We start from the raw sequence: 21,022 nt of genomic DNA on the forward strand, positions 1-21,022 counted from the left end.
TGGCTACCTAAACCCTAAGGACTGAACTCAGGTCATGAACAGAGGCTTGAATGCAGTACTGTAATTTAACCACTGCACCAGGAGGCTCACTAAAGGAAGAGCTACAGTATATCTTTGTTGAAGATGACAAACATGTGAGGGGGAATGAAAAAAGTGTTATTGACCCATGTTCAACACTAACATCGCTGAAAACAAAGAGTTTTAAAGCCAAGCTTTTAAAAGAGCCCTGGACCCAAATGAGTGAATTTGTGTAGGCTTCCCGTACATTTTTAAAAAAACAACTTTCCAACATGTATACAAAGAAACTCTAATTTTTAGAAAATGTTTGTAAAAAACAGCTCGGAAACCAACTTTTCTACCATCGCGAGCTTCCACCTTCCTTCCCCAAAGAGCTGGCCAGAGGTCCAGATTCAAGGCTGACACTGCTTATGTGGCAATAGCAGGTGGCTCTCCTGTATTGTGACCTAGTCCGTACCTTGATGACAAGTGTGCTGTGTGAAGCCCAAGTGACTCACCTTACTTCTTATCCTGTTCCTAATGAAAGGGGTAATGTAGGACATTTTCATTTCCAGTTATGGAAAAAAGTAAACAAAATTCCCCCCTTCTGTTGCTATATTGGAAATTGTTTATGAATAATTCACAGAATTAAAGATTATGAGAAAGGAGTGAATGGGAAATACCTAATAAATAGCCCTTATCTACCTCATTCTATAAGGGATGTATTGGCACTGCGGGTTAAACTGCAGAAGCCTCTGTGCTGCAAGGTCAGAAGACCAGCTGTCGTAAGATTGAATCCACAGGACAGAGAGAGCTCCCGTCACTTGTCCCAGCTCCTGCCAACCTAGCAATTCGAAAGCATGCAAATGTGAGTAAATAAAGAGGTACCACCATGGTGGGAAGGTAATGGCATTCCATGTCTAGTCGCTCTGGCCACGTGACCATGGAAACTGTCTTCGGACAAATGCTGACTCTACAGCTTGGAAACAAGGATGAGCACCACTTCCTAGAGTCAGACACGACTGGACTAAATTTCAAGGGGAACCTTTACCTTGACCTCATTCTAGGTTTCAAATGGCTAACATTTTTAGAAGCTCAGAATCTTCTCTGAAGGAGTTCACACCAAGTCAGAATATCTGTTCATATAGCCTAATATTGTTTACTTAAGATTAGTCTCCAGCATTCAGGAGGACTCTTTCACAATGCTTGATACCTGATCTTTTTCTCTTTTTTTAATTATTTTTTTAATGTTCCTTATAAAGGTAGGGTAAGGTTGAGGACAGATGGGATCGGAATACCCTCAGAAGAGGAGGATTTGATACCTGATCTTTTTCAGTGGAGATGATAGACTGTTTTGCATGAGAAGCATATGAACTTGAAAGTTGTTGTTGTTGTTAGTGCTATTAGGTCACCTCTGACTTATGGATGAAGCAACCTTATGAATGACTGATCTCCAAAATGTCCTGTCCTCGATAGCCCTTCTCAGCTCTTGTAAATTCAAGGCTGTCAAGGCAATCCATCTTATATTTGATCTTCCAATTTTCTTGTTGTCTTCAACTTTTCCCAGCAAAGTTTGCAATGGTTTACGAATAACCAGACACAGGTAATTTGTTTCTTTCTCCAGTAACTATTGCGTTAGAATTGGGACTTAATTAGTGGCATGATGTTCTTTCTCATGGTGAACATTTCAGTGATTTTTTCCAGTTAAGGGGATTTGGCTTTAACTGAATGAAGGAGGAACTTATCATGGTTCAAGTTCTAGGTTATTTATATGCATTTGTTTTGGTTAAGAAATGGAAGATAAGGGAAAATGGAGAAACAATAAATACCTGATGATAATATATATGATCATTATTGATGGAAGAGTGGGTTGTGCAACTATTTACTTTTGTAAATTAAATGCCCAGGCTCTGGAAGCATGCACCCCATTCCACCACTGAGCTGCAGTCCAATATTATAAGTCCACCTAAACTTCATGGTATCTTTTTTAAAAAAAGAAAACACTTTTGGCCTGGCTTCTTTTGGCTCACCTTCCTACATATTCTTATTAAAATTATTTTTAACACAGTTAGGGTATATGCCATGCAAAATATTCCATAAAATGAGATTTGAGATCATGCAAGAATCATATATAGCAACCAGTGTGCCCAGATCAAGTTATAAGATCTCGGCAGCCAAGAGAGGGATGTTTGGAGGCCCAGGAAGCAGTTGCTCCTTCTTACTCTTTAGGAGCAACACTGGGAATGTTCACAGCAACCTTTTCACCCGTGACAGAATATGAAGACGGACATCTGTACTCTAATCATGCCGCTTTCTACGCCGGTCCTTAGAGATTAACTCCAGCTGGTATTCATTAATAATTACCTAGCCTGCTAGAACACCGTTTTAATACGAAAGCCAACTACATTGTAGTATGGGGGGTGGGGAGGGAAGGCAGGATGTGGAGCTTTGGATATAAGCAGAAGTTGGAAGTAGCTGAGAAACATTACAAATGTGTGTCTCTGCTTGTAAATCCCACTTGCCTTGGATTTTCAGCAAAAAGAAAAAAGAAATTTGGGGAAAAAACAAAACACTGTTGGCTGATGAGATTTGCTTATTTATTGTTGGTCTCAGAAATGTTTCATACATTTTCAAGGCTGGGTTTTGTACATTTCTGTAAATATATATATTTGCTACATTTGCTAGTTTATGCAGAAAAGGTACATTTTCATATCTATATATCTATATCTATCTCTATCTCTATCTCTATCTCTATCTCTATCTCTATCTCTATCTCTATCTCTATCTCTATCTCTATCTCTATCTATCTATCTATCTATCTATCTATCTATCTAATTTGGATATTTGTGTCTTTTTGAGCTATCAGCCTGTCCTTGTCTTACAGCTTGTGTTCATACTGAACTTAGCTTCACAAGGGGGACAGGTGCACTGTTATGCTGAGAAATTTTTCACAAAACAGAGAATACATTTTGAAGGAAAGTACTTGTGGTATCCCTCTCATAGAAGTGGGAACTCTTGCAGGGGCTTGAGAATCATCAACTGGCTTTCTCACGGGGCCAGTGCAATCAGTTTCGACCAAAATGGAAACAATGGCAAGATTTTTCAAATTCTTAGTGCCCATCTATTTGAAAAGAAGTGCAAGGGCTGAAGCCAATTAATACATCTTGCTCTTACCTGCAGGAGAATGCGACTGCATGACCAGGTGATTTGTGAAATTATACCCTCAAGATCAAGTTGAAATTGAATCCAATGTCAAACTGACAGTATTTGCCTCCCAGTGTGATGGCAAGTAACCCCCGCATGTTGTTGTTGTTGTTTAGTCGTGTCCGACTCTTCGTGACCCCATGGACCAGAGCACGCCAGGCCCTCCTATCTTCCACTGCCTCCCGGAGGTCTGTCAATTTCATGTTGGTTGCTTCGCAGACACTGTCCAGCCATCTCATCCTTGGTCATCCCCTTCTCCCACATAAAGACTACTATCACATGGTAGTTGAATCAGTTCCTCTACCTAGACATGGAGACACCAATGCCATGATTGGCTTGGTCATGATTACTCCTTTGCATTTGGTTCATATTGTTGTGATTCCTGACACATCAATAAATGCTGTACACTGGCAGTTCTAAGGGGCATCACATGCCAGATATCTCACATGAAGCCCAGCTGATTATGAACCAGCCTTGCAAGATGGTTATGTCCCATTTATCCTCACATCCAGTTTGGTCAGGATAGGATGCCTCAGAAGGTTCTTGTTCAACAGATAACATCGAGAAAATGTTCCACTTCTTTCCATTCAGAGGAAGCCTCCTGGCAGTATCTTACTGACTTCCACTGCATGGAAAGTCCCACCAACCTAGGAATACAGAATCACTTGTTCAAGTGCTGCAGTTCTTTAAGCAAAGGAAGGCCTTCCTCATGGAGATTACTACTTGTACAAAGGCAACACTTGCAGGGGTGCTATGATTGCTTTTTACTGCACTGGCAGGACTTTCCTCTCTGTGGAAGCTCAACAAGATACTGGCTCTTGTGGTAAAGATATGTCAGACAGCAGGTGCGTTCAGATGGACGGGCTACTCAATCTCTCCAAATACTGGTGGTATTCTCATCTTCTGTGAAGCATGTAGTTCTTTAGCACAGAGCTTACAGATGCTACATTTGGGCCATAACTCCCCCCCCCAACCTTGGCCATAATTCAAAACAGCAATTTCTCCAAGCCTTGCTTCGGCATTCACAACACTGGCCATGATCATTGCTAGTGAAGGTCTATTACAGAGCAGTAAATCACAGCTAGCGACATGTGTACACACTTTATGGAGAGTTGTGATCTAACGGTTGTTGTGGGTTTTTCGTGCTCTTTGACCATGTTCTGAACATGGCCAAAAACCCACAACCATTAGATCCCGGCCGTGAAAGCCTTCGCGAATACAGTTGTGATCTATCTTGGCTTTTTAATCAGTTTTTTCACATTCATTTTTAGGTGTACAACCATAAAATGTATTACAGTATTGGGAAAAGATGACTGTTGCTTTAATCATTTTACATAAACCTCTTTTCATAACAACCTAAACTATATGTTCTCGAAGGCTTTCACAACCCCATATCCTATGGTTGTTGTAGGTTTTTTGGGCTGTTTGGTCATCCAGAACACAGCCAAACAGCCCAAAAAACCTACAACAACCAACCTAAACTATATAAAATCAATTCCCTTTCTAAAATTACCCTGACATAGAAATAAATACACAGATGAACAAGTACGCAGGTAGATAGAAATAAACAGCTTGTTTTCTTGGCATTGTGCTAGTTTTACTGAGTTCTGGCTGCCCTTTCCTGCTGCTTCCCATATTTTATTCATTTGTGAGAAATTATGAACTAAAGTTCTACACAATACATCTAGAACAGTCACTGAATGAAGAAACAAATCTGTATTCAATCATTTTCTATTTAATTGTTCTGGTATAATCTGCATTCAGTTGTGCAACAATAATAGCAAGAAGAAGGACAACAAAAGGAACCACACATTTTCTCTCCCCAAACATATTTAACAGCATAAAGTAATATTCAATAAACAAATGGGACAAAACAGATGGGTTTGAGAAACTTGGTTTATACATGCAGAGACTGAATGGAGGTCAGAAAGTCAAAGGAGGTGTAATTCTAAGCCAAACCATCTAAGTGGATGCTTAACAATTGGCTGTTTTAGATCTTTTGTTTTCTTGAGATACATAAATGGCACAGAAAAGGAGTAAAGCTTGAAGAACAAATGGAGGCATCATGCACCCGGGTGGATGCTGGTCTGGTGCAGGAATGATTCTGCTTCTGCCGCCATATGCATATGGGAACTGCTTCCCAAATCAATGGTCACAACATGCTAACATGAGAAAAGCTTACAAACAATGCAACATGTGGGCAGGTACAATCACATGGATCTCAGCAATAGACACATCACAATATGGTGAAGATCTGCTACCAGCCACACCCACAAACATTTTTTTTTCACCAACTGAAGGACAGGGAAGTGGCTACTTCTACACCTGTGATATGGCTGCCTCTGTCCTCATCTTAACTATGGTTAAAAGATTAAGACTGGGCTGTAGGAGTGTGAACTCCTATCATAAACACTCATTCAGAAATATAGTTGTTAGCAGTCATATATCCTAGACTGTATTTAGATAAATTCCAAAATCAATTATCAAGACTGAGCTAATATGCAGAATATAGTGAGAAATCTTCCAATATAGGCTTAGCTCTTTGACACGTAAGATGGTGTGAAGTCCAACTTGGAACAGTAGCAGGGAGGGAACGGCAGACGGGCAAAGTTTTACTTGATGTTGAATTAAGGGCTGAGAGCCTGTTGGTTTCCAAGGGGATAAGAGTTGCCTACCAGAAGTCATTGTATCTGAACCAGCTCACTTTGAACAAGAAATTAAAGATGAATTTTGGAAACCTGGCATATATCAAGAACAACCAACAACAATACATTCTTTTGGCATTGAAATATTAGTAGTATGTACAGAGCTTGGTTCAAAATCACATGGCAGTGTGATGAAGATTATCTTTTAATTTAACATGTTAACAATATATTTCAGTCCATCCAGTTTGTTTAAATGATGTTAGGACTTTGAGATTAATTTTGATTCTGCTGATTGGAAAAACACAATTGTATCCCCAAGTCTTTGTTCTAGTTCACATGCATGCGAGAACACTCAATGTTTGCTGACAGCACAGCATTAAGTAAAGTATGTTTGAGTAAACCATTGCAAATGATTCAAAATAAACAGCATAGTGGCCAAAGCCAGCAGAAGTGCTTCTCAGTGGAAACAGTTTGCATATGCAGTAGAGAATCATCAAGGGAATGCTGCCATTCATGGAAATGTTCATAATGTGAGGAACATCAGAACTGAACAGATGTGGCCCAACACCTCCAAGTGGCTCATGTCTGGGGAAGCAGCCTAAGCCTCCCTGCTGGGCCCTCTTTCTGCTTACGAAGAGGATGATGTCTATGCCCCACATCCCACACCCCCTAAGATGGCTGCTTGCCTTCAAATGCAACAGGGATTCTTATCTCATTGTTCTGGTTAAATTAAAGTTCAGCTCGCAGTCCAGTCAGCTTCTACCCATGGAATGGAGGGGCCATCATCTCTGCAACAGACAGCAAAAATATCTTGGAACAGCCCAGGAGCTCAAAGAGAAATCTTATTTCTCCTCAAATATTACATTTTTCATGCTGCCAGTTTATACAGTCAGGTCTGAAACAAGTTGAGGGGATATACAATTAAGGGACACATTGTCACATGGGAGATATTCGTTAAACACAACCCTGCAGCTATCTATTGTAGTGTCTTGGAATGAACTGTACACATGGCCAAATCTAATGAAATAACTATGTAGGAGATAAGTACAGACTTGCTGGTCCTAGAGGGCAAATTTTGGTGAGGAACTGTGCAGAGCTCCATTGGATGACAAGCGTAAGCTATACTCCATGTAAGAGGATGTGTGCTGTGGCCCGAATCTAACCGACAGAATCTTCCACAAGTCTCACATGATATAGGAATATGGCTAACATGTTTAGCCTCAGCTTATTGTAAGGGCGATCCTACTTAATACCTTCATGTTCAAAATCGCCCTTGCAATAAGCTGAGGCTTAACATATTAGCCGTACTACTTAGCCACTCACCCTATTAACATCATTTTTACTATTGTAGATTGAAAGCTTGCATCTGCCAGGTTTGGGCCTCAAAATGTTTTGCTATAAAGTTTCCATCAGTCGTATCTGGCATGACCAATGTTGGGAGGCCAACATTTCCCTACCCCTGATTTACTAACTTCATTGGAAATTGTTTGCCGTCAACTTTGTAGAATCTCAATTAGCACATTCACAGACCATTGACTTTTATGCCTTTACACCATGCTAAGGTTTCAGCCTCTCTCTGCATCCTATCCTGCCCTTACATCCTGTCTGAATAAGAATTCTGATGAACTCAATATCTTGCTCATTACTTTATGACATTTCAGATACAACTTAGTACTGTATATTGTTATCCAAATGGAGAATGGAAGGGAAATCGTGTACGCATTCCCTACCTTGCTCCAGCAGATCCCCCTTGTGCAACTTCATGTGTAATTGATCTTGCAATCTGTGCAAGAAGAGGCACCTCATCTGTAGCAGACAGTAGGATCCTGACCACCTTACGTGGTCTCCATTTTGCTCTGTGTTTTGGCAACAGGAAAAAAGTTATAATGCTTGAAGACATGATGTTTTAGATTTGTCTTCTCTGACTGACCAACACATTGACCTACAAGTTTTGTCTGTCCTGCTGATAAGCAAGTACACACTGCATTCTCTTTCAGCCTTGGTTGTACTGTGACTGTTTCAATAGAAAGAGAACGGGTTCCTGGATGAGATCCTACTTATGGAATAACTTCTTACTGGAATTCAAAGAAGTACTCCAGGCATATCGAAGCACCTGTGTATACCCAGTGGAACATTTTGCTTTCCCCTTGAAGAGAAGCAACCACACATGCCACATCAAAAGCCATTTTTAAAAATGTGCCCATGTTTCAAAAGTGATTTGCCATTAGATCTGGTTGGTGAGTGATGCAACTGGGGGAAAAAATATCTCAGAGCTCTTTCAGGCTTGTGGAGTGATTTGTACCTACGTTTCTAGTAAACAACCCACTGTGGAAAGCAAGAGCCATCCTTTCAGTATGTTTTCACCACCCGGTATAGAATGGCTCTAATCTAATACAAGGCTGAGTGATAGGAAGTTAGAAGGATTCAAGAAAGGAGAGGATATTGAAACTTCTCTCTGGCAACCTGAGCAATGACAGAGCTGATGGCAGACCTCTGAAGACAAAGGACCACTCTCCAAATTCTTTTCAGACAAAACTCTTTTCACATTTTAATTATGTTTCACATCTAACGAGATAGGGATGGCTGGAATAAATGGTGCATAAATAAATGCTTCATATTCTTTTGTGGCACCTGTTGGCCACGCTGCATTTGCTTTGGCCCACAAAAATAGCCCCCCAGTGGTTCACATAGAGAAAACAAACAAATGACAGTGGGAACAGTCAGCGCAATCAGAGAACCACCATGGTTTGACAAGTTTCTGTGTGTACATGAACGTGTGTGCTTGCACATGCACACAAACCTATTCGTTTCACAATTTGCGTTATTAAACTTGTAAGGCATCCCATTCCTTAAAGGGACCTGCCAAAGGGCCATGTTGCTACATTGCATGTAGCGCATGGAAATAACAAGAGCAGCCACTGCCAGTGTTGCTCCCAGTGGCGTGAACATGCCTCACAGCGCTGTCATGCAGAAATCCACCACGGTGTTCACAGCGTATTAATCTGCTGCACAACCACATCACTTTGCCAGTACACAGAGAACACTTGAAGCAACTGCTGTGCTTATTTCACTGAGGAAATATTCCCAGCAGTAGGCATTAGGAGGACAATTAATTATCCAAAGTTTTATTAGCTTGAGCTCTTTATTCTCCCGTGTCTCCCAGTAACTAGATATTTATGGCACTGCTGGCACTACTAAAACACACCCCTCACTCCAGTTAGCAGCCCTGATCCTCAAAGGATGTAATGTAGCATAAGCCACAGAGAGAGGTGTGTGAGTAGCTCGGGCAACAATAGTGATTAGCCTTGCTTTCATAGCCCATTAAGGGTCCCGTTTTATATCCATTTACCTGGGAGTAAGTCCCACAGCAGTCAATGGCGCTGGTTCTAAGTAGGTGTATCTAAGACTGCACATCACATATCCAAAGCATTTCACATACATTCTGCACTATTCACACGCTTAAATTTAAGCTTTTGCTAAATTTATGTTTAGTTTCAGAAGCACTGAATGCTCCTAATGAAGAATTGACCTTTGGGTGCTACAGTTTATTTGCTGCTAGCTTTGCTATTGTCTTGGTTATTATTTGCTTAATTTAAGTACTAGTTACAAAAGAAGCATGGCTTGGATCAGAGGAACCTAGGTTTGAAAATCCAGTGCCACCATGACGGACAGGGCATAGCAGTATTCTTATCCTCTAATTCAAATTTAATCTGCCCCCACCCCAATTTGGAAGAATAATACAGAAAAATCTGTAGGATTTTTGTCATGAAATACTTGGAAAGCTAGAAACTAAAAGCCAGAAACAATACCAAAGAGTAACAATTCCCCTAGAGTGGTACACTTTGGCTAGATCTAATGCTAGATCTAGTGGGACTTATTTGAGGGCAAATATAAGTTAGATCATTACTTCATAGCTTCATACCTTCTATTATCCCGCTGGATATCAAAGCTAGTTACCATTAAAAGGTCATAGCAGAAGCAGGAAATCACCATGCAGGTATCAGATCAGAAGAATGATAGCACATACTGGCGCAATACAACAATATCCCACACTTGAATTCATCAGGATGAAATAAGCACATGACCCAAACTCATGGAATATACACAAACATCCCCTCTTCTGGGAGGTGGCAGGATTTAGGACTTTGCCAAACTTTAACAGCATGGTTTTACACACATATACTCACAAATTAGTTGATTGGGATTCACTCCCAAGCAATTGTGCACAGAATTACAGTCATGCATAGCATTTTCATACAAGTCTACTCAGAAGTAATTCTCACTGAATTCAGTATGACTTGGTGCTGGCAAACTGTGTATACCTGAATATGATCCAGAACAGCCTTGAAGAGAGCTAAACACAGCACCCGACCTTCCTCCTAATGAGCCCTTGTTAACAGATAGTTTGAAATCAGCAAGTTTAATCCCCTAACTGTACATGTAATTGCACATCACTAGACACATTAAGGTTAATTGGATCAAAAGCAATTAAGTAGCTATTTCGGGGAATCTTACAAGTCGGATTGTACAGTGGCACCTCATATTAGAAAGCAAAAAGGTAATTTGCCTGCATTTTTTCTTAAGTAGCCTTCCTGGTGAGTTAATTCCTGTATTCCAAGAACTCTCTCTTCTCGTACACTGACTCACACATGTGCAGGTACACATACAAATACACAGGGGAGATCGTTTTAGACTACATAGGAGCAGTGCATGCATTGATTTCTCTTATGAAGTCAGAACAGACATGTGTTTTAAAATAGGTGTTTGCCAAAGCCGAGCCAAGCAAAGGACGTCCCCTGGCCCATTTCACTGGCGATGTGACAGGCAATTGAAGGTGTCGTTTCTTACACACTGCCCTTTAGCGGAGCCTTCAGTGGAACTGAAATGTAAGCAGCCGGAGCGATGCAAACTTAATTGCTACCAGATCTTTAGCAGGTTATCTCCCCTCCCCTCGCTTCCCGCCCCCCCCCCGCAATTAAAAACAGCAACAAGGAAACAAAACAAAACAAAAATCCCTCACAAAACAAAACCCCAGGTGTCAATTAAAAAAACCCAAAAAGCGAATATTTCCCATTATAAAACGAATGGGAAATCTGAGACACGGACGCCCTCCGTCCCCCCCCCCCCCGCACGGCCCTAATCCAATGTACGATGGGCTTATAAGCACCTTCCCCTTCTTTTTTTTTTTTTTACACGAGAGGAGAAATGAAGCTTCGTGGCTTGTGATTCCCGTGTGAAGCTGGGGTTCATCTTTCTCCTCCCCAACCCCGGCGGCAACAATTCCACAACAATACACGGCCATCTCTTTCCACGCCTCCAAGAGGCGCTCGGGGCTGCCCACGAGCTCCCAGCCCATCCCAGCGTCCCTCCGCTCGGCCGGCAGGACCGCTGGGGCTCCTGAAGTCCTCCGTGGAGGGGGAAAAGAGTGGGCGTGCCCCCTTTACAGCTTCCCCCTCCGAAGAGCGCCGGCGGCGGCGGAGTGTGTGTGTGTGTGCGTGCGGGGGGGGGAGTGGCGGCACGCAAGTTGAACCCCGGAGCGCAGAATCCTGCCTCCCGCCGCGGATGCTGCCCCTTTTCGCCCCAGCCTCTAACCTGTTGGCCCTCCCGTTTCCCGGCCGCTCAGTTGTCGCTACTTGAACCCGCAGCCAAATCCATGCAAAGCAGCCGAGAGGACACATCCTGAGTCTATCCGACGCAGTACGTTCCCCCCCCATCCCCATCCCACCTCCCGGAGCTGCAACTGCTCTTTCTGTCCACCCCCCCCATCATATAGCTCCTTTCCGCCTTTCTACTTTTCCTCCGCCGTCCACCCTCCCCTCCCTCCCCATGGGGGGGGGGAATCTGACCCTTGGGCTTTTGCCGTTTGATGGTTCGCGAGACGAGATCGATCCTTGCGAGCTGCCCGGAGGATGATTTGCCAGATCCGACCGACAGACCGACCATCCGAACCCCCCCCGGGGGGGGATGGCTAGATTTGGGGGTCCCAAAAGCTCCGTCCGCCCGGGTCAAGCGCAGGAGAGCCGCCGAGGGCTGATGGGTGACCGAGGTTCCCTGGGCTGAACGTGTGCGAAGTCAGAAGAGATGCGGAGCAACCCTTCGCATCAGCCCAGAACCACGTAGGATTGCTAGGCGCCCTCGGGTGCTTTTATGCGAGCCGGTTCCTTTGTCTTCAAGGAAACGGTGCCCTCCCCGATCTCTCGGAGGAGAAGAAGTGGGTTTGAGTCAGGTACCAGCAGGGCAAATCCACCTAGGCATAAAGCAGAATCCTGGCGAAAGATCCCCGGCAACCCAAGAAGAAAGACGGGCTTACCTTTATAGGATAATTTTAGCCGCGGCACGTTGTTCTTGACATGTTGGCAGCGTGCTCGTTCCGCTAGTAGTAATACTCCCAAGAAAAGCCCGACAATCCGGCAGATGCAGCCCATGCTTCAGAAGACCACTGTAAAGTCCCTCTTGGTAAGATCGACGGTATTTATTTTTTTTAAGTCCGCGGAGCTCACTTCTCGTCCTGTGGCTGTAGTAGATGGAGGGGGAGTGTGCGCGTACGAAGGAGCGAGAGAGAGAGAGAATCCTCCACGAAGTTCAAAGCGATCTAAAAACTGAGAGGTAACAGGTGACCCGGGTCAGTTTCATTCAAAAAGAAAAAAGAAAACGGGGCGCGGGGGGGGGGGAGAGACTATTTGAAACAATCACAACACCCAAAACAGACGCCTTCCTCGTGGCTAGGTTTGTTGTAACATCTCCTTTGCTCCTGCTTTTTAAGAACTGTCTCGGGAGCAGAAGCGGCAAATGAGGAGGGGGAACCAGAGGGAAAGAGAGAAGAAGAAGAAGAAAAAAACTTCCCGAGCTCCCTCTCTCACACTGAGGCGCGGGCACGCGGAGACGCGCGGGCACGGAGCGAGCGAGCGAGCGACGCGCGCACCCGCGCGCACCCGAGGGTGGAGAAGGGAGAGCGAGCGGCAGCACCGGCAAGCGGCTGGCGCTGGTGAGAGAGGAGAGGCGCACCGGTGAGTGGCAAAGCGAAATTGACCAGGGAAATTGACAAGCCCGGCAGCTTCTCGGCTTGCGAAGGACAGGAGCGCCTTTCCTCCGCCCAACCGCTCCTTCTCTCCGCTCGCTCTCTTTTCTGATTTTTTTTTTTAAAAAAAGCAGTACTCAGCGCTCGTCTTGTGGCACAAGCCAATCCCGTTCTTCTGATCCCCTCCGGCTTCGATCGCAAGCAAGAAGGAATGAAGCAGGAGGGGAGAGAAAGGAGAGAGGCGCAGCCCCACCGAGTTTTCCTGTGCACATGGGGGGGGGGGGAGAGAGATGACACAGGAATCTGCAGAGTTCCTCTCCCCCTCCTCCCTTCCCCGTCTTTTTAAACCCAACTCTTCTCTCTGCCTCTGGCTCTCTCTCTCTCTTGTGGTTGACAATGGGAGAACAAGCAGAACACATCGCACTCCCCTTCCTCCCGCTGTCACCAAACACATGCAATAAACATCAAAGATTGGAGGAGGGACCCGTTTGGGAAAGGGACCTATAAATTTCTCCTGTCAAAGGCACAAGTTTATCTCTCCCCGATTTTTCCGTGTACGTTTTTTTAAGTCCTCAAATCAGTCTGTTATCATAAATGCCCCATTCATTTCAACCCAAAATGTATTTTTTTTTCGTTTTACTTGTTCACATTACTTTTTTTTTTAAAAGTTAGAAACCTTTCTACCAACATAATAACTTTACTGCTGCCATTTCGTTTAAAGCCTTGCTAGGACACCACCACCGGCCCATCCTCCTCCTCAGAAACCTCCAAGTAGGAAAGCGAAATTCCTCCTGAAAAGTGTGTTTTAAGAAGCATATAAAAGTCCAATGGGACTAATAAATAATACAAGGGGATTCTCTAAAGATCTCCCTCTCCCATAAGTTAAAAATAACCATTGCCTCCCTCCTTTGGGGCAGGATCTGACTTTATGAAATCCATTACTGTAGTAAGTTCCCTCCTCCAACACCTTTGTCTCTAAAAGGCAAAGGCCAGTAGATATCAAATACAGAGGGAGAAAACATGCATAGCATGTGTGTGCATACATGCACATGTGCAACCATACACATGTGCACACACTCAGAGCGATTCTGTGTTTCATTAACTAATGGACATCATGGATCCTCTTTGTGCCAGGAATCTCAAAGATACTTCTTTGTTTCCCTGCATTGCTCTTTATGTCTTTTTCCCCTCTTGTTTAATAATGCAGTCTTGTTTTTCAGACATCAGTGCATGTTCTCCAGAAAACATGCTTCATCGGAGACAGTATGGAGCTGGAGAGATTTGGCTTTGAATCCTGGTCTAGCACTCAAACTTACTTGGCTTTGGGGCAACCACTACTTCTCTGCCTAATGTTACCTCTCAGGTTTGTTGTGATAATAAAATAGGATGTGGAAGGGAAGAAAAGCAAGAAAACATTGCACCCTGTTCAAATTAGCCCCAAAGCAACAATCTTTCAATCATCTGTACTATAAAGGTTTCTAATACTGCTGGTTCCATACACCTGGCTCCCGCTCCTTACCAGTCATCATAAAGGTGATATGGGATGGTCACATGATGCACATACAACAACAAACAACCCCAGCAGAGTGAAGCAAAATGCTGGTGAGTTCATCACAATCATCTGAAACTGAGTTACTCAGAGTAAGAACCCAAACTAATTTCTGGCGAAGGCAGACCAAGACATTTTGCTGCTTGAGTCAAAAGGGCAAGGTGGCTGCACCCTCAGAAGTTGTACAGAAGGAGACTGGACCAGCATAAGGTCTTCCCCCATCTTCATCACAGAAATGTGAGACCAGGAGGAACCCATGACCCTCCAACCTGAAGCAGTTGCCTCATCTGGCTTAGTGGTAGGGATGATTTTGGATTCTTATCAAGGGATCTATAATGACCATCATGTACCATCAAGTCTATTCTGACTTATGGTGACCTCTTTCAGGGTTTTCCAGGTAGAGAGAACACTCAGAAGTCATTTACCATTCCCTTCTGGGGGCATCCAGGGACTGTGCAGCTTGGCCAAGGCCACACAGGTTGGCTCTCCTCACAGGAGGCACAGTGGGGAATTGAACTCCCAACCTCTGGCTTCACAGCCAGATACCTAAACTGTCCCACCTGACAAACTATGAATTCAGCTGGGTGCAGTTTGGGTAGCAAGTTGCAGTGCCTTCTTCCACCAGCTTCACTGATGGCACCCAAGCACAGTGGCTATCAGAAGAATGAAGCTGAAGGCTGATTGATATGCATCTGGTAAGCCACCACAATGCAGCACAGGGACGAAGACACCACAGTTTTCTGTCTGAGTGGTGCCTAGTGCTTTAGAGCAGTAGTCCCCAACCTTGGGCCTCCAGATGTTCTTGGACTACAACTCCCAGAAGTCTTCACCACCACCTCTACTGGCCAGGATTTCTGGGAGTTGAAGTCCAAGAACATCTGGAGGCCCAAGGTTGGGGACCACTGCTTTAGAGGATCACTGAATGAAGACATCTGGGCTCATGGGAAGAACAACGGAGAACTATTAGAGTAATGCTCTTTCAGAACCTTCTATTTTGTATTCTTGGAGATAACCAGTGTGGTGTAGTGGACAGAGTGATGGACTAGGACTCTGGAGCTCTGAGTTCAAATCTCCATTTGGCTATGGAAACTAATAGCCATGGAAATTGGGGGAGTGGAACTGATCAAACCACTCCTTAAATATCTCACTTGCCTTGAAAGCCCTATTGAGATGCTATAATTTGGTTCAAACTTAACAGCACATATCAACAACAACATTTCGCATTCCCAGATTTTCCACATAATATACTGTATAATCAAGCATACAAGAAGCCAGCCTTTTCTAAACATGCTTGTTGTCCAAAAGTGTTTATGGTTCTCTGCCCCTCTTCTCCAGTGATTCAAGCTGTTCCAGAATCTACATATGTTTTAAACTATTTAAATACAAGGATGAGAAGACTGCATTGTTCTCAAGGTTACTCATAGAAGGGGGAACCTCTGCTGATTTGGAAATGCTTGTTGTGGGGGGGGGGCGCTAACAAACACCTCTGAAGTATAAAATATAAAATTTACTCCACAATGAAAACAATTGCAGACATACTGCATCATCCTTATTCCTAAGACTCTGGACTTTAGAAACAAGCAATGGATTAACTCAAACAAGGATGCAATGCTACATGTCATCTAATTGATTGGCCATTGCATCAATTCCTGAAAGAAATACAGAAGAAATAAACAATGCCAATTGACTTTCAGTTGTCACACTGATTTAGCAGCTATCTGTTTTTGTTGATGCTTTGAAATCTGGGAACCTGCGCATACATAACATTTCCAGAATTCAACATCAGCTTTCAGAACACGTGACTTGTACATGTGTGGAAGTGAAAGGCAATTGAGTCTCCATCAGTTCAGGATGGACCTATCAGTTCTAACATCAGAGGTGACATAAGATTTGTTTGCATTTTCCCCTCAACATTGTTAGATGGCATTAATATGGAAGGGGATAAACTGCTGGCATTAAAGCCCTATTCAGGCATTCTGTCACCTGCTTTAAGTAAAATAGGAGGGGGCACGCTTGCCTTCCACTTTCCATTGTCATTTCCGCACATGGAGAACAATAATCAGAAGAGGAAATTCTTCTCTGCTTGGGGATGCTCTGTAAATGACTGTGAACCTTGATTTTTCAAGTTTTTCCATTGGGTGGAGAGCTGTTCAGGCTGTCCCTCTACAAGTGCAAAAGAAATGACAGTGGTAGGAAAAGGACGAACCATACGCCTGAAGAAGAGCTTGAATGAAGCACTATAGAGCTAAATGTCAGAATCCCAGTTTTGAATTTTTCCTCTTCAAATCTCTATTTTTGAAATTTGCCTTGGAAGGATTTAATCATAATGGCTGCTGATTTTCAAGAAATTTAAAATGAATGTGTATATATACATACTTGAAAATCAAATGTCTGCATCAACCTATTCCCATAACTGGTAAATGCTGGAAAACTGTTTCAGTCAGGGGAACACAGTCTCACTTGATGCAAGTCAATTAAGTTTAATTTCCAACTCAACACCATTTAATCTTGTTCCTTAAACGCATTCTGATCACTCACAGAACCAGGTACTGTACACTGGAGCAATGCAGTCTAACTAATGATAGACTGAGAATGGCATATTGAGAACGGGATATTAAATGACAATCACATTTTTTTTTTAAAAAAAGGGGGTAATTCATGGTACACTTCACTGCTTAAGGGTACCACTACTTTGATTAAATGTTATAGCATTTATGTATTTCCAAGTAAGGTTCATTTATTTTACTCCCAGATTTCAAGTACAGTTGGGGCAGCTTTTGAATTTTCAGACAGGGATTTAACCCTATTATAAAGCGAAACCTAAGCATTTTGTCCCAGCCCCTTTCATTATTTAACAAGACAGCACCCGGACGGGATGAAAAGGAGATTCCCTCTTGCCCATTCCACCAGTCCTTCTGCTTCCTGAGCTTAATTCACTAATCCTGCCACATCTTATCTGGCACACTCAGCAGTTCCATTGATCTGGCCCATTGTTGAGAAAATAAGATCCAAACATAATGTTAGTTTTGGTCATTCCCACACTTGTTATCCTTGTGGACTTTCATGCTCCCGGGGCAATGGATTAACACTCCAAAATGACAAGAGACGCCTGTCTGTTTTCCGTGGATTACTTACTGCAGACATCCACTCTACAAAGCAACCCCTTGACACAATGAGATTATTGCGAGAGGTGGCCGAATGAATGACACTTTTGTGTCAGAGACACAATGCAAACAAAGCCTCCAAAATGACCCACAAATAGGACTATCAGAAAGCTGTTTGTGCATAGGATTTCGGCTGCTTATGTAAGGAGTATGTTTCAATGAAACATCATTCCTTCAAACTTCAGTAGCCTGATAAAGCCAGTGAGGTTTAGGCACTGTGGAGCTGTATTTTTTAAAAAACTTCCTGTCAATAAGAAACCCTTTCCCCTCCCACCAATATGCACACTGGCTTGGCTGCCAAGAAATGATGGCACATTGCAGAGAGTTATGAGACATTTTTAATGGGTGCACAATTCATTCATGCAGGCTGAGAGTAGTCAAGACTGCTGTTCTTCATTCTGTACCCATATCACTTGACAGTACACCCTAAAACAGCCACTCCAAACCTGTTGTCCTCCAGATGTGTTGAACTACTGTCCTCCCAGCCAGCATGCTATTGGGTTAGAGCACTGGTTCTTAACCTTGGGTTACTCAGGAGTTTTGGACTGCAACTCCCAGAAGCCTTCACCACCAACTGTGCTGGCTGGGGTTTCTTGGAGTTGCAGTTCAAAAACATCCGAGTAACAAAGGTTAAGAACCACTGGGTTAGAACACAGGCTGCCATAAAACATATCAGTGCCATAGCTATGGGCTGTGATGAGAGCAATAAGGCCAAGCCATCTGAAAAATCCCTCTGACATACCCTTACCAGGGCAGGGACAAACTAGATAATCTTCCTAGATTGTTCTTACCCTACCTACCTGCATAGTTATTTTCTAGTAGAGAATAAGGAGTTTATTTTTCAGCATATACACAAGTATGGCACCCTACCTCCATTTTGTTCAGTTATGTTGGGTGGCTTCATTGCATTCAGGCGAATCCAAATCAAAACGTCTGGCAATATATCCAGCACTTCCAGTTGACTTATTTGCTAATCTATTTCTGTACTTTGTCCCCACTCTGTGATAACAGAGAGTAGTTTCTCATTACAATCAATTAAAATCTACTCACTGTATGTCCTTGGCAGATGAATCTGAGAAGACAAAATCATTAATTTCACTGCAGTTCATTATTTGCATCCTGCTGTAGCAAAATTTCTATGTGAAAAAAGTTGTAGTAAAGAGTGTAAAGAGTGAGATTTGTTAAGAAGTTTTTTTTCCAGGAAGGTTGGTGGTATGTAATAATTGTGATATGGTGTGCATCTCTAGTTTTATTCAATTGATGAACACTGTATACCTCTGGCCATTGCTTCAGTGGCTGTTTAAATTTTGTGTTTAGACAGAAAACATAAATTTCTATCTAAATGCAAATTTCTGTCTAGATGGATAACCATAAAGATTGGCAGACAATTATCAAGGTTTCCTGGATCAGGGAAGCCTACACCAGAATAATCAGGGTAGTGTGTCTCAGTATCTACACTGGATACTCAGACACACTACCCTGATTATTCTGGTGTGCATGAAGTCCAGGAAGCCCAAATGTGCCTTTCTGCCCAGCACCCTCCCAACACCTTAGTCTCAGCCTGACTAAGAAATGCTTCAGGGAGTCACAAAAAATCCGCAAGGTTAAACACTATCAACTCTTCTAGGTAGGAATGTCAATGTACCCACCAAACACCCAAGCTCCTGGTAGATGGTCAAGGCAAGGCCTGTTTTCTAATGCCACCAATCTCTTAATCGAAAAGAACCAACAACTGTGAATGTTTTATATTTTTAAAAAGGTGGTGAAAGTAGTAAAAAAGAGCAAAATTTCAAAAGCTGTTTCTACAGTCACAGAAAGAGTCGGGCTATGAAACAAGTAAGCTATCAAAAATTGACTGATTCTAATGCTTACATCCTAGCACAGTTTCAGCGTAGTCTCAGAGCATAAACAAAGTGTGTGTCTTGCAGCAGGGCAGCAAATAGACACAGTGTTCTAAGCGGCAACTAAGCCAAACTAAGTAACTTCTGTCCCATTTTTATACCCAAAGTTCCAACTTCCAGACTTTTCCAGATGATCTGCCCATCAGGCCCTGGATTCCCTTGAACTTTCACAAAGAAGAGTGTAACTTCTTCGCCTCAATCAGTAATAAAGAGGGAGCTCAGTTCAGACTTGAAGCTCTTTCTCAGTAAGCCACAGGTGTTACTGCCTTCCTATTACCAGTAGGCATCACCCACTTTCTTCTATTACCAGTAGGCATTCCCCACAGCTTGTCCCAGGCACTGACTACAAAACCTGATTTTCCAGAACAGCAACAGACTCCATGATATCTCATTTACCCAATCTACTGACAACATTTTTCCCTATTTGATTACAGTGGCCAAATAATACACATCAGTGTATTATTGTGCAGGAAGCCCATCTGCTCTGGGCATATGCATCACTGTTACTTTGATTATCACAACAGGAATTCCATTAGTAACTATTACAATGAAAGATACATTTGCATATGAGTTAATGGGCTTTAAACAGTGTTCTGTTACTGAGCTTTCAACCAAAGGGGGGGTGGGAATTCATTCCTTCTCAAATTTATACGTAAATGTAATGTGAAGACCCAAGGGAGTTGTTTGTCATTTAGTCAGTATTACCCTTCTTCACGGGCAACAAATGTGTCAATGAAAGCACTGCGTATAGAAATATAAAAGGAGATCAGCAGATTTCGGTAATCAGCCAAGTGCTGGAAGAACAGCAATGTCATCAAACAAAGACCCTCAGCAAGTTGTGAATGAAATGATTTAAAATGATCATTGCATAACCTTGAGTTCTTTACATAGGAAGGGAGGTGGTTTACAAATATATAAACTGAAACATAAAATAAATTGCCCAGCCCTAGCTCTAAAGGAAGGGATGTGGTGGCTCTGTGGGCTAAACCACAGAAGCCTCTGTGCTGCAGGGTCAGAAGACCAGCAGTTGGAAGATCGAATCCATGCAACGGAGTGAGCTCCCGTCACCTTGTCCCAGCTCCTTGCCAATCTAGCAGTTCAAAAGCATGCAAATGCAAGTGGATAAATAGGTACCATCTTAGTGGGAAGGTAAAACGTCGTTCCCTAGTCATGCTCGCCATGTGGCAATGGAAACTGTCTTCGGACAAGCGCTGGCTCTACGGCTTGAAAACGGGGATGAGCACCGCCCCCTAGAGTCGGACACGACTGTACAAAAAATGTCAAGGGTAACCTTTAGCTTTAGCTCTAAAGGACAGAAGACAGAGACTTTGGATTTCTAATTAATGGCATTAAGAAACTACTGTTATGATGAAAGAGGCATATTATAATGGGGGAGCAAGATGATCTTGAAAAATTAAGATCTTATCTATTTCATTTTTATTTTATTTTTAAACCACAATTTGTTATCAAGTCATGAGTCAACAAGCTAAACTTTCAGCTGAGCCTTGTACAATTTCATTTTTTTGTTTGGATTTTCACTGGAT

The 21,022-nt window shown here is 42.9% G+C and overlaps 1 protein-coding gene across 1 annotated transcript in view; it reads right to left on the reverse strand.

Annotated features, from left to right (window-relative positions):
- Positions 1–12,724, reverse strand: part of SEMA3A (semaphorin 3A) — a 212,400-nt gene extending 199,676 nt beyond the window's left edge. The window contains exon 1 of the mRNA XM_020800519.3: positions 12,157–12,724. Coding sequence (XP_020656178.3) covers positions 12,157–12,271 — 115 coding nt within the window. The 5' untranslated portion in view covers positions 12,272–12,724. The remainder of the gene's footprint in view (positions 1–12,156) is intronic.
- Between the last annotated feature and the right edge of the window lie 8,298 nt (positions 12,725–21,022).

Source organism: Pogona vitticeps, chromosome 5, assembly GCF_051106095.1.
Source record: "Pogona vitticeps strain Pit_001003342236 chromosome 5, PviZW2.1, whole genome shotgun sequence".
NCBI lineage: Eukaryota > Metazoa > Chordata > Lepidosauria > Squamata > Agamidae > Pogona > Pogona vitticeps.